Source organism: Bombus huntii, chromosome 6, assembly GCF_024542735.1.
Source record: "Bombus huntii isolate Logan2020A chromosome 6, iyBomHunt1.1, whole genome shotgun sequence".
Taxonomy (NCBI): Eukaryota; Metazoa; Arthropoda; class Insecta; order Hymenoptera; family Apidae; genus Bombus; species Bombus huntii.
The window spans coordinates 11,970,748-11,987,419 of record NC_066243.1 but is presented as its reverse complement, the minus strand read 5'-3'; the positions used below and the strand labels follow the sequence as shown (position 1 = coordinate 11,987,419).

The following is a 16,672-nucleotide window of genomic DNA, read 5'->3' as shown; positions in this document are numbered from 1 at the left end:
CGAGAAAGAACCTCGCGCAACCTTTCCAACGCACAACCTCTTTCCGTTTCTCTTTCTCGTTCTCTATTCCTTCCTTTCCCTACACCAATTACCGCGGTAATCCGTTTAATTGACGAGAAATTCTGATGATTTTCAGCGACACGAAACGACCAAGGAATAACCAGGAAGAAATCGAAATATCAACCACGGGAGGGAAGATGGACTCGTCTGGATTAGATGGTAACAAGAAGTTTAAAACGGTTCCCGAGGTGAAGAGATAGAGAAGTTTGTACACGGACTCGAAAATACCAGAAGCTTGGCTGGTATCGATTGATCGTACAAGCAAGGGGAAAGAGAGAGAGAGAGAGAGAAAGAGAGAGAGACAGGCAGACAGACAGACAGAGGGAGAAGACTTTGTGGATTTCCTTGGTTTTCGTAAAAGCAAACAATTGGAAGAGATCTGTTTTGGTAGAGTATCGATTATTGACATTCCGCTCGAAACTGCGGAGACACAAGTATTTCTACTTTCGCATCTATATATTGTTCTTTCGGTGCTGTACCAATCAATAAGCGTGCACGACGTAAAACACACGGTATCGCTCGCATCTCGTTGTACCCTCCTCCCCCATGGACGATGAGTCTCTGACGTTCGTCTTTATTCGTTTTCGTTTGACTTTTTTATATAATTCGCTCTTCTCTCTAATTTTACCGGGCCTGAAATACGTATCAGACGTTCAGGGAATTCTACGTCAACCGACGAGGACCTTCGACGATCGTTGACTCGCCACGCATTTTGTACCAATACGAAGAGCATACGGCGTTAATCGGAATCAGCTCATTAGCTCGTTGTTTTGGACACGCCGTAGCTCTGTTCGCCTTGTCCATTTACAAAATCCATTTACATAATACGAATATATTAAAAATCGAATTTAACACTGAACGAAATGAACTTTGTAAAAACGTTTCGCCTCTTTTACATCTATTTTTTTACAAACAAAAAGATTCTAATATCGAAGTCGCTAATAGCAAAGGTAAAGAAGCCAGTTGAACGACGTCGTTGCTTCTATTTTAACCGCGATTAGAGAGAAGCCAATACTCGAATACCTGGACTAATAAGCTCAATATCCTCTAAATTGCTATCAATATACGTACATACTTCGAGAAAGCGATATTCAGGCATAAAGGATCGAGATCCATAGATATGTATAAGTCCGTATAAGATATTTTACGTTGGAAACTTTTGAAAAAAAAGAAAGGAAGCGAAGATAAAAATGTTCTACAAATCATAGCAAATATTCTTTATCGCGATAATTTTCTCAAACAAGCATAAAACGCAGTAGGTCATGTTCCTTCGGTTGACTGACTCACGCAACGCGATCTCGTTCCTTTCTCAACGACACGCGGCTTTCTTTTTCGAGAAGAAATTAGCGCGTGCAGTGCAACCGATTTACCCTTTGAGATTATGTAACGATCAGCCACGAGTAGTGTCGACCGAATCCATATCGATCAAAGCTCGCGCGCTTAAATTTCGTGTCTGGAGGAGACCAGCATATTTCGAGGGATTTAAAGGACTTCGACGAGGCATCATCGGCCGGAACGCATGAACGCGGCCGAGATTAAAGTCTGCCTTTATATATGGCCCGGCTGGGTCAGGCTAGGTAACCATTCAAACTCTGACTGAACGAAAGCTGCAGATAGCCCGGGTATTAATGGACGACAATTAATAAACACGATAAAGGGTCATCTGAGATTTTCAAAACGCGTATAGAATAGATAAGCCACGGATACAGTGGACCTACAAAGTGGTCAAGCGTTAATGCCTGCCATCCATGAATTATCGATTCCGATTAACCCCGTTCATGGATTATCCCCATCTCGAAACCCTATTCCAAATATTCTCAGCCCTATTGTCATTGATACGTGTCAGTACGCTCGATAGCACGCCGGCAGTGTGTGTACTCGCTGCGGTTAGTCAATGGAGCCGAACGTTTCCGCATGTGTTTCATTGAAAGTAATAGGAACCAACATGACTGTGAAACACATAAATACCAACAAATATATGTCGGAGATGGAAAGACAGCGGGATTTCCCGTCCGGAATGTTGGGAAAAACCCCAATACACTAGTCCAGATTTTTACTATAGCCGCCCTTAAGTAATAAAAATAAGAAATAGTCTTAATGTTCTAATCTGACTTTATGACGATGGGTTTGGGCTCGAAGTGACATGGCAGATCACTGGACGTAGCCACGGTCACGGGAGAGACATGTACCTGACAGAGGTATGAAATGATTATATGGCTCTCCTTAAAAGCAAAGATTAACCCGAGAAGCGGTGACAGGAGTGTATAAGGGCAGCCTCTTTTGGGATTAGGGGAGTTAGTTTGTTAGTGAGTCGTTGGACGAATTGCCGATTGAGTTATCGGGAAGTTACCCGAATCGAGTAGCACGTTGATACTTGTCCTCCCGTAGACCGTGGATTCGTCATCGAACCTGAATTCGTTGTCACCATCATCTCGACCATCCTATTACCATTACTCATAGCCTCTTGTAGTGTCCACATTCGTACTGATAAATATTGGCTACATTCGCGACGGTAAAGTAAGTAAAGATTCATCGAACGCCCCAAAATGCCAACCTGACTCCGACATATACATTACGCTGTTTTCTGAATTTTAAAAGTCCGAAGGTAATCATACCTGAGGTGCTCCAGGTAGAATCTCGCCACATCTGGTGGTCGCCCAAGTGAAGTATCCCACCGCCTTTTACACCCCCTTCGTCCTTGGAGCCGCCCTCGTCCACGCCCCAAAGCTTTTTTGTCGAGGGAGCGATCTGAAACAATATCAGAAAACGGGTCGTAAGTACACGGGGTCAGTGAACACATTTTCAAACTCGGCGCGTGCTGACACGAAACTCCCAAGAGCTCGCGCCGCCTCGTGCAACGAAAGATACAAATGCGAACGATCGTATTAATTACACTAACCAACTACAGAGACTAGCTTAAAATTAGCGTATCTACCGTTTACAGAGTCGATCATCAGAGCTTGATATCCCTTGTATACATGCATCCTTTCTCAATGAAATAAGAATCTGGCAAATACCCTTCGTGCCAGCAGACCAGTCTGTTTCTACAGCTTCCCCTTTTTTCATAAACTTTAAAACTTTCATTTTTCGTTACACAACGTGTACCACTCGTAAGAGATACGAAGAAAAGTGTGTACAGTGTCAATGGTCGAAATGTGACTTGGTTCTCTATCGGCAGTCGCAAATATTGACATCGTTCTTTCTCTCGAGCAGCAAATTGGTTCGGGATCGCAAAGTTTGGCGCAAAAAGATAATCTCAACGGAGGAATGGAAAAGACTCGAATCGAAAACGGAGGTGAGTCGTTACGTTCCATCGTGACCTGAACTCTGCTGCACTGTTCCCGACCTCACCTAACTAGAGGTCAGTGACGTAACCACGAGAAGCGGTGGGGATGGAGGGAACCATCGTCCGCAGATTGCGGGATCCTAGATGCAGGTATACTGCACGTGCGATGGTGACAGTGCAGCTCAAGAGTGCGGGCGTCTCGATGCATTTTCGTCCGCATCGTCACTCACGCCTGGTCCGTGGATCGTTAAACGAAAGTACCAAAAGGGAAGGGATGGGTTTCGATTCACTCGAAGCTACCCCGTTTCTTCTTTCAAGTCGCTTCTTTTCATCAAGTACTATTCATCGTGAAACGTCAACGACTCGATTCCCCGGAATCTCTATAAGCGTTTCAATCGAACGTTCCTCTCGGTAAATTAGCTCATTAAGTAGCATATAGTTATCGTTTCACCTTTATCGCTGACGTATATGAGCCACTCAAAATCCCAGCTGATTAACTCCACTTTTAAAAAAAATCTTATTTTTAACTCTACAACATACGACTACTATTTAACCTTCAAAGCAAATGATTACCATTGATAAAGTCGATCAATGTGCTTTCTATATGACTTCTGTAATACGAGTTCTGATTGATCTTTTAAAACAAAGAAATCGAAGTAAAATCAGCTGATTTTACGGGCGCGACGGCAGACTTTGTAAGTTTGGCGAATTGGTAGCTTGGTGAATTCGATTGCCGTGTGCGTGGTATGTATGTAGTTCATAAAACGATACCGAGGAATCGAGCGTGTACACGCAACGCGTGGTATCGTAACGTTACCGCATCGACGCGACGGCGCTTCTGTGCAAACATTTCACACTTGCTCGGACAAATCGCGCGTTGTAGCAGATTATTTAATCGGTACGCGGACAAGACACGTTGCGAGACCTTCGATGAATCAGTATGATTCATCGACGAGACGCTTAAAAGTAAAAAAAAAGAGAAAAAGAAAAAGTACCGTGGGAGTACGAGGGATTCGAAATTTCACGCGTTTCCACGACGAAGACACACGCGATATTTATATTTTATTGATCAAGCAAACGATACCAGGTACAATAGCATCGTGCGTCATTCACCGAGTGGGTATAACAGTTCGAATACATAAACCACGAAATATCAAACGACGCTGTTTATCGTCTACGGTGCATCTGTAAGCGCATTAATTATATCTCGTGTCGAGACATGCTAGCGTGTGTCCTTTACAACGAATTAATCGTTATCAATTCTACGCGTGTATCGCTTTGCATGCAAGTCGTAAAAAACCACCGATAAAGAAACGTTTGATCACGTCACACGAACGAAATATATCTACGTGAGAACTTGGAGGTCTAACATGAAATTCTAAGGCCTGATTCCTGGCGAAACGCGTGCGTCTTTTCACCTAGTTCGACAAATCGGCGGATAAAAGGGAACAGAAGAAAAAATCGAACGGGTTGTACTAGTTTAGAAACCGGTTAGAAATCCCACGGGAGAAAACGTCGATCGAAGGAGCGCACGAAGCTGATGATTCGCGCGTATCAAGTTGGAAAGCGAATCTTCGTTTGCATCATCTTACGGCACATTTTTGTCCAACCTGTATTTCGTGCCGTTCCACCGGGTCATGGTTTTACTCTCTTTCTCTGTCTCTTTTAACACAGCAGTGCTGCTGTTACTGTTTTTGACCACAACGTAGTAGTGAAAATATCCTTCGAAAAGACTGGGCGAGCAACATTCTCCGTTTGTGCGCATCGATGACGTTCGAATGACTTTCCAGATTGCGCGGCACGTACCCGTCATGAGATACACGAACTCTATGTAAAGGCAATGAGAAGCAAAGTTTGAAAACGATTGAAAGACTTTGGACCATTGTCACGCTACACGTTACGATTTTTAATTCTATATCCGAGGATTTATATACCAGGAAGATGTGCTCGAGCCAGCTGGGTACGTCGGCGATTCCCATCGTTCTTCACTGTTCCGGCGACTTCGTTGTATTATAACAATCACGACGAAGTTCTCTTTTACGCACACAAATGGGATGCGAATCGGAGCTACAGAGTGGAACGAAGGATACGTCTAAAGGTTTGGTAAGGTAAGGGTAAGGGTAAGGGTAAGGCTCGGTCAACCGGGGGCGATACGCCGTGAGTATCGACCGCGTCGCCGGCCGGCAGAGACGCTTTTGCACGTTAAGCACGACTACAGGGAGAAAGGGACGAGAAGAGGTCGAGAAGCGAATGAACGAGCAAGAGAAAACCCATCGCAAATTTTCTCGTTCCACCACCGAGAAACTTCCAAGAGGGAGGCTTCTCGATTCTCCACACCGTGATTCCCTACATTACGATTCCTGTGTACCGCAAGCCCATTAGCTTGTAAACGAACAAGTATGAACACGATTCGGAATAGAAAACAAACAAGAGAAAATGATAATTCCCGTTGATTCCGTTCGTTCGTTAGCAGAACGAAAACGGTAGCATTCCGTCCCCTGAAACCGGTCAGCGAAAACTTTTGCACATTCAGCGAAGACTGAGAAGAGTGGAACAAGAAGGGATAAAGGAGGAAAAAGGAGAAGGTAAAACGACGTGACGCAGTCGTCATCTTTCGTACGCTAGACGAGGACAATATCGTTCTACCCATTCGAACCGGCCAGCAGCAGCAGAAGCAGAAGCTCTTTTGCACGTTGGCCGCAACCTCGTTGGAGGGAGAATTGCGAGGAGACGAAAAACGAGGGTGAACGAGCGAGAGAACAAGTCGAAGGGATATCGGACGAAAGAGTACAAAAGGAAACAGAGAATGAGACGAGACGAAAGAATACTGGATCTCTCTTTCATTGAACAAAGCCAACGATAGTTCGCTATACCCCTAAGCTATACCCCACCATACGTCGACGGAGCTAACCCCCTCCACTCCAACCACCACTCCAACTTCTCTCCCTACTCACCCCGCACACCCACGAGGTTCCCCCACCAGTGGAACGGCAGCGTGGATGTCGTCGCTAAACTGCCACGGGGCCACCGACCCCTCCCCAGGCCCCTCGGCCTCGGGTCACGGCCACTGTCCTCGCGGAGAATCAGCAGCACGAGGGAGGCGAACCCTGTTGTTCTCTCTCTTTCTTCATCTCTCCCTCGACCTCCTCACTCTACCCCTTTTCGACTCTTTCTCCAATTGTGCGTGTGCGTGCGCCTGCGTGAGCCAAATGCGTGCGCAGTAGACACGAAACAGAGAAGAACGCGCGATGGGGGTGGTTTTTGCATTTTGTTGCCCCGGTTTGATTTTTAATTAAAAAGAAATCGGCGCGGATCTGGCAATTCGTAGCTAACGCCATCGCTATCGGTTAACCGATGTAGTAACCCGAGCAACATTCTCGTTCGTATAAGAAAGCATAGTACGATGCTTGTAGCTTGTAGAAATTTTAGACAAATGATCGCGATACGTAATCCTGGAGAACAAAATACGCAAATCGATGTGTTTCGAAACGATGCGACACGGGCTACCACAGTCGTGGCCGCGCGAAGGAGACGTTTACAAATAAATTTCTTCTTCTTTGTGTACTACACACTGCTGTTCCCGATGACGAATCTGCAAGCGTAACCGATGCGTTTAGGTTCAACGACATGCGCGTCACGTCACTACAAGTCACGACGCGATACGTCACTTTACGGCATAAACGAGGGAATACTATCCGACGAGGTAACCGCCACGTTCGTAGAAGAAACACTACAAAATTTTGTACCCAATGCTGGTCAAATTGAACTGCTCCCCCCGCCCCGTTCTACGTATAAATTTCCACGATACGATTCTACACAGTCCGAGTTGTTCACCCCTAACGGTCGAAGGGAGCCGGGAAAGCTCGATCGACTTTTATCCGGATAAATTTCCAGAGGAGAAAATCATTCGAACTCGTGGACGATTCGAAGATTTCATGAATATCTATTTTTGAATTACGCTTTAAGTTCTACAAGGTGAAAGTACAAAATTAGAGAAACTGATTATACGATACGAGACGATTACACCAGCTATTAATACGATAATTTGCATACTACATACACATATAACATCTGAATTTAAATCACTCTGAAAATATGTAAAAGATTATGCAATTTATATATACGTACGATAGGAAGTTTATAAAACTGGTATCCAATGTTCTAAGAATGAAAGTACAAGCAACATACGAATTATTCCGAATTTTAATAGGAAAGAACAGAAATATTATTGAAATTGAAACGATCAGTACATGCAATCCTGTTTTTTTATCTACTCGCTTCGAGACTCGAATCAGCGACAACTATCGATTATCGATGACGCTTTGCGTAAGTTCACAGACATATAAGCCGATGTCAATAAACATTTCCCTCGACGGCTTTCCCTTATCGTCAAAAAGTCTCATATTGCCATTTCAGGAAAACAGATTATCCACTGCTTAATAACTCCTTTGCATAGCGTTACAGAACATTTCTTTCGAGGCTGACGTCACTTAAGAAACCGGAAACTGGTTTCACTCTTCTTTTATCGCGAATAGAATACGATAACGCGCGCGCGCGCGTGGGAGTTGTTTCTTACCAGTCCTGTCTTTACCGGTCAGCGTAGTCAACCATAATGTTGGCCATGATTCAAGTCCGAATATTTTGTCGACGATAGTTTACTTTTTCCGAGAATTCCTGTGTTTCGCGAGAAAATATCGCGTCTAGACGAGACTCTCATGGAGCGCGACTACAAAACGAGAATTTGGATAAAAAGGAAACAGCCTAATAATTTGCCGCCAAAAATAGAGAAGACAATGGAAAACGGTTCTTGTCTCTTGGATAGATTCTGCGTGAGATGTTTACCGTTTCTTTCAAAGGAGAGCTAACGTTATGTTGCAGAGAAGCACGGATGCAACATAATCGAAGAGCGACACTGATCTTGTGTAACGATTATCGTGGAGAGGCTTGCGAACCGTGGGCGTTAACTGCATAACTATCCATAACCATCTGTTACTGTCGGCCAGAGAGAAGAGAAAGTTCGCTGCAACGAGGTGACAACCTGATATTTTTATGTTGTAACATTATGTGTAATACTTTACAGTGTACACGTCCATAATCCATGAGGATTATAATACCAACTTTCTTCGGGACATCCTGCATCAGAAAACGTTTCGCGTGTAATATTTTTACCAGAGATTTGTAAAGTCGAATTACGACTACCTACCATCCAGGTATATGTATCTGCCATCGAAAGCGTGGCAATGCGAATGACGAGGCTAAATGAAAACATTTTGTGATAAGTAAGGACAAACTTGAACCTCGAACCTACTAGAAGAGATAGAGTGACTCACGCAAATCAATATCACCTCCAGGCATATTTGCCGTTTATATTGGTGCAAGAGAAGCGCGGCATCGTGCATCTGGCTCACGGATAAATGTATTTATCCTTTACGATTTTATCAATGCAGTATCGTTAATACACACGGTTTCGAGGGGAGCTCGTCCGAGTCGGCGTCTCGGTCGGTAAGCCAAATAAAAACATTCGACGCGAGTCGAATGAAACGTTCCGCGACGAAATTCGCCGTCAGCGTAAAGAATCGAGTAGAAAGACTGGTAAGGGCATTTTACTACGATATACAATGGAAAATGTATTCTGAAACTATGTAAAGTAATTTTGAATAATTATATTCGTAAATTCTAAAACGAAATGGCTAAATCGTCACGATATTATCAAACCTATACTACCAAACTGTAAACCATGAACGACGAACATCAAAGTGAAAAATTTCCATTGAGTTTTTCGGCACACGCACAATTCACATGTGTCACGACAGTCCAGAGAAGACCCTGACAGTATTTCAATCGATTAGGTGCACCCAAAGGGGGAACCACAAGCAAGGGGAAACATGCAAAACATAAAGCCGTATAAATTTAAATGGCACCGGTCCAAACAACATGGCCCTCGTACAAAAAAAGAATAGCTACGGACAAAATACGGTATTCATAATCTAACAGGATGCGAAAGGAACAAACTGATTGATAATCGGACCAAAAACGAAGAAATCCTCCGAGAAGACGAAACACGTTTTTAATATTATACAATACAATTCCACCGCGTGAAACATTCTTAGTTCGTGCGAAAGTACATTAACCTAAAACAACGCGAACATTCTCCCGTACCTCCGGTTTGCTCGCTTATGTATAAAAGAAAGACAAAGAGCTCAAGGGAAGAAGAGAAGGAGAGAGAGGAAGGATAGAACTCCGAACTCCGGGCGTTTTACTGTAGAGTTCGAGGACATAAACAATGAAGAAATAGTTGAAGGAGCGGAGCGCTGCAAAGATTCAGTTCGGACGTCTAGATACATATTTTTTCTATGGTTGAAACGTGCCGGCAGCGCTCCATGGGTCCAAATTTACAGCTATCGTATTGAGAAACTTTCCCCTCTTCTTCAACGAGTCCTCTTTCCCATCGTCGAGACAGTTCTGAATTATTTAATCATTTTATAACACGACCGTTCGAAACCCATTGTTTTGTCTAGTTCCCATTAAAATAAACACGACTCGAAAACTTGCCATCCTTTTGTCGTAAAGATACAAGGTAATGCTAATGGTTCGTTGTTATATTACAAGGTTAAGCGAATTCGAAGACCTGATTGGCTGAGTTACTGTAGGATACCTCCATGCGAGAGCACGTTCGTACGACTATCCCTGCTTACGATTCAGATCATCCGTTCTTTTTTAAGGTGTTTGATGATAGTCATCAATTTCACTTGTGGATAGTTTCGAAAAATTTTACCTTGATAGTTACGCGATATCAAGTATGTACTTACGAATGTATACGAATGTATTTCGATCGTAGTAAACAATCTAGGATCGATGCAAAAGAAAGCACCGATGTTGATATAATTTAACGTATTGCAAGTGCTTTCCTAATGATTGCACACCACTTAAACATGATCATTAATTCGTTCGTTTTCTGCAAAACTATCCATTTAAATAACAATAACAAGGATGTTGTTTACGAGTTGTAATTATATCAATGATGAATAAAAACTGAATAAAAAGGTTAAAGTCATTCTTTCGGACATTTCTGACCTACCATAAAACGAAGCTATCAGCTTTTTCATAAAAAGTTTGAAGTATCCTTGAAAAAGGCATAAATCCTAATAATATAACAAAGTACTCGTTTGTTTATGAATGTTAGTCTGACAATATAAACTTGTCAATGCAATTACTGCATAAGTAACAATGAAAATATAGTTGTACTAATTTTTAACAAAACAGTGCTTTTTGCAACTATCAGATAACGTAAACACAAAATATTTTGATAGATACACTACGACGCTACACTATATTTAAATAAAGTAAACAAAAAAATTCATCGTTATTTAATACCATTGATTGAAATATTTTTTTTACCGAAAGAACGATGAACAAAAACAACGCCAACAGGAAAACGAGACACAAGATAAAAATACACCGTTACACACGGTATTCGTTATTATATTCATTAAGTGTAAGATGAGCAATAAAAAGGTTATAAATAAAATAAAATCGTGATAATACAAAGTTTCCAAATTTGCAAAGGCTTTCTCTGACGAATAATACCCATTTTAACTAAGTTACGATACATGAGCGGCAACAGTGATTTGTACAACCAAGTCAAGTTCCCCCCTAAAGCTTCATAAACATGGAGGTTTCCATTGTGGAATAAAAGACTTCGAAACATAACCTACAAATTGGCAATGTTCGGCGACTCGTGTCGCGTGGAGAAGCAGAAATACGAAAAACTTGAAAATAAAAAAGTGTAATTGAACTGAAATAAATACCATGTCGGCCCCCAAATCCTTCATGTCGCAGTAAAGGAAAAGATCCCCCGGTGGTTTCATCCAGTCGCCTGTGCTCGTACCTGCTCCCTGGCCGTACCCTACACCGAAACTCTCCACCGTCTCCAAGGTACCCTCGGCACGGCGCGTCACCTTCGAGAGATTCACCGTTAACCCCGTAGTACACCAACAACGCGAACGAAAAATCGAACACACACTCTTTAACACGCACTATCCGGTAGACGAGGCTATCTTGGAGGAGATTCGTTGAATGTTGAGGATACGTTGTTGAAAAATAAGTGAATCGTACGTCGAACGGCGGCGTCGGGGCGCGGACGCCGATTCAGCCGGCACTGAATACACACCACTCCCGGTTGTTTTCACGTTCGTTTTTCCTCTGTGAACGCGGACAGACCTCTCGTAAACGGAACACACCACACCGTCGCTGAACAATACAAATCGCAGCACCACGAACGGGAGTGTGAGAGAGAAAGAAAAGCGCTCGGCCGCCTGTCAAACAGTTCGACACCTCGGGTGCCTCGATGCTGCCACTGCTACCTATGCTCCTCTCTTCTCTTCCTCGTCCTCTTCCTCCTCCTCCTCCTCCTCCGCCGCCGCCGTCGCCGCCGCCACCGCCGCCGCCACCTCCTCCACCTCCTTTCTCCTCTCGCGCACTTTGCACACTCACTCCGCGAATACGCGTTTATTTATTTACAGGGGGAGTAAGTCGATTACGTGTTCTTGCCTAAATTCACGTCCGTCTTGACATATCGCAAGACGCGTCGTTATCGGGCGTTGAAACAACGCTCGGCGTCACGATGCTCTTACTTGTCGTCTCTCCTCGAATTTTCGTTAACCGGCCTCTCTCTTCGATAGAGACTGCCCTCTTAACCGAAACAAAGAACGACGCTCGAATGGTATGCCCTCTACCGAGCATTTTGACAATTACTCTCCGCTTGGCGAAAGATACTGACCAATCATCGTCCTTTTTACTTTGCACGACCTCTCACGACGACCGGATGAAAATTTGATTGTGCTTAGTAAATTTACCTGGCCCGACTAAGTATTAACGCCACGAATGAAGGACAATACTATCCCAAACCTAACGTATATACGTTCGCGAATTTTCAAAAACTGTTTTAACACAATGCCAGATGATCTTAACCAGAAGAAATAAATTTTTGTTTCTTATTCGATTATCACAGATTATTCTCAAAATATATCAAATATATCTAAAGAAAACTAGAAACTAAAACATTTTTTTCTATTTTCTACAAATTTCATCTATGATTAAGATAGAAAGTATAACGATAAAAAAAATTTGCGATGTAATTTACCGTGTACAAAAGCCATTAACGTTAACAAATGCCTGCATTCGTTATAGTTTACAAAAATAAACTTGAACGAGGAAAACAATAATGAGTAAAATAGGTATTTAAAAACAAAAAGGGCAAATTGAAAATTGAAAATTACAGTTTACATCATTATTATAAAGAAATATCTCCTATTTAGAATAAACACGTATTTAAAAATGTAGTAGAATATTTCCGTGAAAATTGTAACGAAAAAATAAATAATATAACGCATACTCTTTTAAAATACAAGTCTGTGTTTCGACTAGTTTCCTACGTAATTAAATGTCGTAGTTTGAATCGCCAAATTTTGGCCCTGACACTGTTTTGTCGAGGAGACCTACGCATCGATTAAACTTTCTATTTAGTCGATTGATAACTACTACCGACAATGTCAATGACATTCTCTAATTAGACAACTAGCAGTACAAGATTTAAACTCCTACTAATTCGAATGCGTTAATTATATCGAAAGATAATAAACAACAACGCGAAACTATGAACCAGTAGACGATAATGTTTAATTATTAAATTATAAAATATTTTTTTATAAAAGAATACCGAAGATATTTTTTTGGATATAACCCAAATTAGTTTTATGTTTCAAAAGACTCAAAAGTCAATCTGTTTTATTAATCTTGATTACGCGACATGGAAATTAAACTTAAATATTATTGATATAGTAAATTTTGAGAAAGTTATGATAAAAACGCCTAAAATTTCTTGATTGATATGATATATATGACAGCATCATCGACATTAAAATTTAGGTATATGACGGTCAAAACTGTATGCATTTCAATATTAAGCCAAATATATAACGGAAAAATAGTGGTCAATAGTACGGACGAGGAAAGAGATACGTATTTCAATGCATTGTTTCTTGGATATAGACACATCTTCATTATAAAGTTGATCACATTTCCATTGATAAATATATATATACAGACACACAGACACACACACAAACAGACATTCCATTCAATGACACTAATATAAAACATTGAGTAAACATATCTCAAATATCCAATCTCTAATTCTAATATATTCTAAAGCTATTGAAATGATAATTATGCTTACCTGGCCATTTCTGAATTGTTGTTGTTGTTGTTGCTGCTGTTGATGATGAAAGAGGGCAACTTGTTGCTGTGCTGTCATTTGATTATTAAGGTAAACTAAATGTTCTGTTCCTGGTGCTCCACTCTGCACAACAATAAAAAATGCAAATATTAGTACAAGATTATAGAATATTTTTTTTATTAATCTTGATATTAAGTAATATACAACTTACTTTAAGTTGCATTGGATGGATTTCATAAGGTAAATGAACATTGTTCATAGTTTGCAAACCCAATTGTTGTGGTTGATTCTGTTGTGGTACACTCAGTTTAGTAATGGGATATTTCCATTTTTCTGGATTCTATAAATCATTTAAATTTGCAATCAAATGAAAGCAACAGATATGCTTGCTACTTATCTATAGTACTTTTGGAGTATCAAAGCATAAGTCTACAAATTTCTTTTTTCTCCCACAATAGACCATCTAATATATCTTGAAAAATATTTTGTACGCTTACATTATCAATAATAGCATCATCTGCAAGAGCCCAAGCACGTGGTGCCTGTTTTGTTTGGAAAGCTGAAGACTGGGCATTAAATTCTGCTTCCGTAGGTCGTTGAAATACGTAACCCACCATGGCATCATCTTGAGTTCTGTTCACACCAATTTGATGTGTTTGACCAGGTTGTATACGCATACTATCACCGCCAGCCATTACTTGCCCACATTGTTCTGTATCCTATTAATAAACAATTATTTCATTACTTCAAATTTTCCTTATTACTCTCATAGATAATTTATAGTTATATTAAATGAATAATAACTTTTGCAGATAAAATCCAAGTTTAAATCAGTGTATTTGAATTGATATAAACTTAAGATGTACAAATCAATACATTATTTTGGTGTACATAATACTAAAAAAATTACAATTACTGAAAATTGTTTACTAGGTAATTGTTTACTACTGTACATACAAAGAAGGATTATCATATCAGATTTATTAAAGATATCATTATAAAATTGTTAATAACTAATGTATATATTATAAAGTATGTCATAACTGTTTAATCAATCATGGTATCACAGTGCTGTAAAATATACATATATTAGTATTTTATCTATGCTTTATCAGAAAACTAATAGGAACATAAAACAATAAAATCTCTTTTTGATATTAAAACACATATAATTATTCCTACAGTTCAAAGAAATTAGTAACGTATGCAGGATTAGTCTTGTTTCACTGGAGTAAGCAAGTTGATAAATGCAACCAAAACATCTTCATTTCTATACAATATCCTGCCATGATGGATTAAACAAAGCATAAGCATATGCAATATTTATGCATATGAACAATATAAAGGACTGTTTTCTCATGTTTCAACAGTAGAATAGAACTTTCTACGTTAAATAATAATATACCAAATAAAAAATAAATAAGTACAATAGTAAATTTCTGGAGTAACGATCGAAAAATAATATTTTAGTTAGAAGACACATGAAATGATAGGTTATGAACACTTCGATCGGAGCAAAACTTTGTAACGTTAAATCGTTTTACACGGTGTACTAATTACGAGATAGGAAACTAGAAAAAAATTAAGATAAGTGCTTACTGTGGGTATGTGTCCATTCGCGGAAGGATGGTGCAATTGCATAGAAGGTGCCGGTTCACCCGCAGCACCAGCGCTACTCGCACCGAGCCACTTCATCGTTCTGTCAATCTGTACCACTGCTTCAGGTCCGACGAACGATGATCAAACAGATAAGATGTTCCCTCACTGTGAAGGTTAGCTCGCTCAGAACCGGCGTCTGGAGCTAAAGGTAAAATCACCCGCTATGTATGTTCTGCGAGCATGTTCTACGTGTGACTCTTAACAATGTGACATCTTCATTGTTTCCACGACGACGAGAACGGCAACGATAACAAGAATAATCACTAAATAGAATCGTATTTATGAATGCCTGTGATTGAACGCTAGACAGTACAGCAATGGCAGCTGGAATACAGCGGTGCTGCCGGAATTTTGACAACACTGCCGGACACGGGGAACAAGAGAACACAAAGAGAATTGTCGAACCGAATGCAACTTTAAGTCTACACGGCTCCTCGAGTTTTACCAAACGACACAACCGCTTCAGCGACGGACGAATGAAACTGAGGGGATGCCGAAGAAAAAAAAGTGAAACATGCAAAAAACGACAACTGCTTGTTCATCAACGGACGAGAGGGAATTAAGGGTAGGAAAGTAGAGAGGGGGAGGAACCAAAAGATTCGTAAAATTAGATTCTTTGTATCGTTGTTGATGTTAACAAATCCCTTTCCCCGAAACTATACCAGGTACGATAATGGACGTGTTCCCTCTTTCGATTTACGTTACAAGCTTTACCTCAATTACTGCGATGACTATAGTCGAAATCAATTGACAAATATCGTTCGTTTCGTTCTATACTACTCGATATTTTCACAGTTACTATGTACGCTTCGGTCTTTCACACGCTCATCCCGTAAAACTAAAGCTTAAAATACACTATTCACAGGTATGTACATCGAAGTACTGGCACACAATGTGCGTCCACCGGCATACGCGTGTTTCGCGCGCAAGGATGCTACGAGATTTTCAGAAGGGATTCGGAGGGCAAGAGGGGAGGGGAGGGTAAAGAACCAACCCGCGTTTAGAAATACCGCGACACGATACCAAACCAATACGTTATTTCTGTCAATTTCATGCTTTTTCCAATCGCAACTTCCAACTTGATTTTTACTTTCACCTCAGCAATCGGTTCGTTAATAACACTAAAACTAACGTTTAAACAAAAGTTCGCAGACTTTGTTCGGCGTTAATCGTCCGTTTCACATTTACACAACGCCGTACTTAAAGTGTCAAGATTCTAGGTTATACGACAAAATCATGGATGAAACGAATAGATAGCGATGTTTCATGTTAGACTTAAACGTAGCATATTACCGCCATCTGATATAAAAGTCGTGTTTTAAAATTAATTGTTCACACTTGTAATATCTCATATATGATCGATTTCTTAAATATTAATCGAATTGTATAGTTTGGAGGATAATTTGAAAATGTACGTGTAATACTGTCGA

The 16,672-nt window shown here is 40.7% G+C and overlaps 1 protein-coding gene across 5 annotated transcripts in view; it reads right to left on the bottom strand.

The window, feature by feature from the left end:
- Positions 1 to 16,653, bottom strand: part of LOC126866517 (pumilio homolog 2-like) — a 61,953-nt gene extending 45,300 nt beyond the window's left edge. For 2 of the 5 annotated variants that reach the window (XM_050620185.1, XM_050620189.1), the window contains exons 1-6: positions 15,183 to 16,653; positions 14,081 to 14,302; positions 13,795 to 13,923; positions 13,584 to 13,706; positions 11,155 to 11,304; positions 2,676 to 2,808 (exon numbers count right to left, since the gene is read on the bottom strand). In XM_050620185.1, the coding sequence (XP_050476142.1) occupies positions 2,676 to 2,808; positions 11,155 to 11,304; positions 13,584 to 13,706; positions 13,795 to 13,923; positions 14,081 to 14,302; positions 15,183 to 15,278 (853 nt within the window). In that variant the 5' untranslated portion in view covers positions 15,279 to 16,653. The remainder of the gene's footprint in view (positions 1 to 2,675; positions 2,809 to 11,154; positions 11,305 to 13,583; positions 13,707 to 13,794; positions 13,924 to 14,080; positions 14,303 to 15,182) is intronic. The other 3 variants (XM_050620186.1, XM_050620187.1, XM_050620188.1) reach the window with 3 other exon arrangements.
- Positions 16,654 to 16,672: the final 19 nt, after the last annotated feature.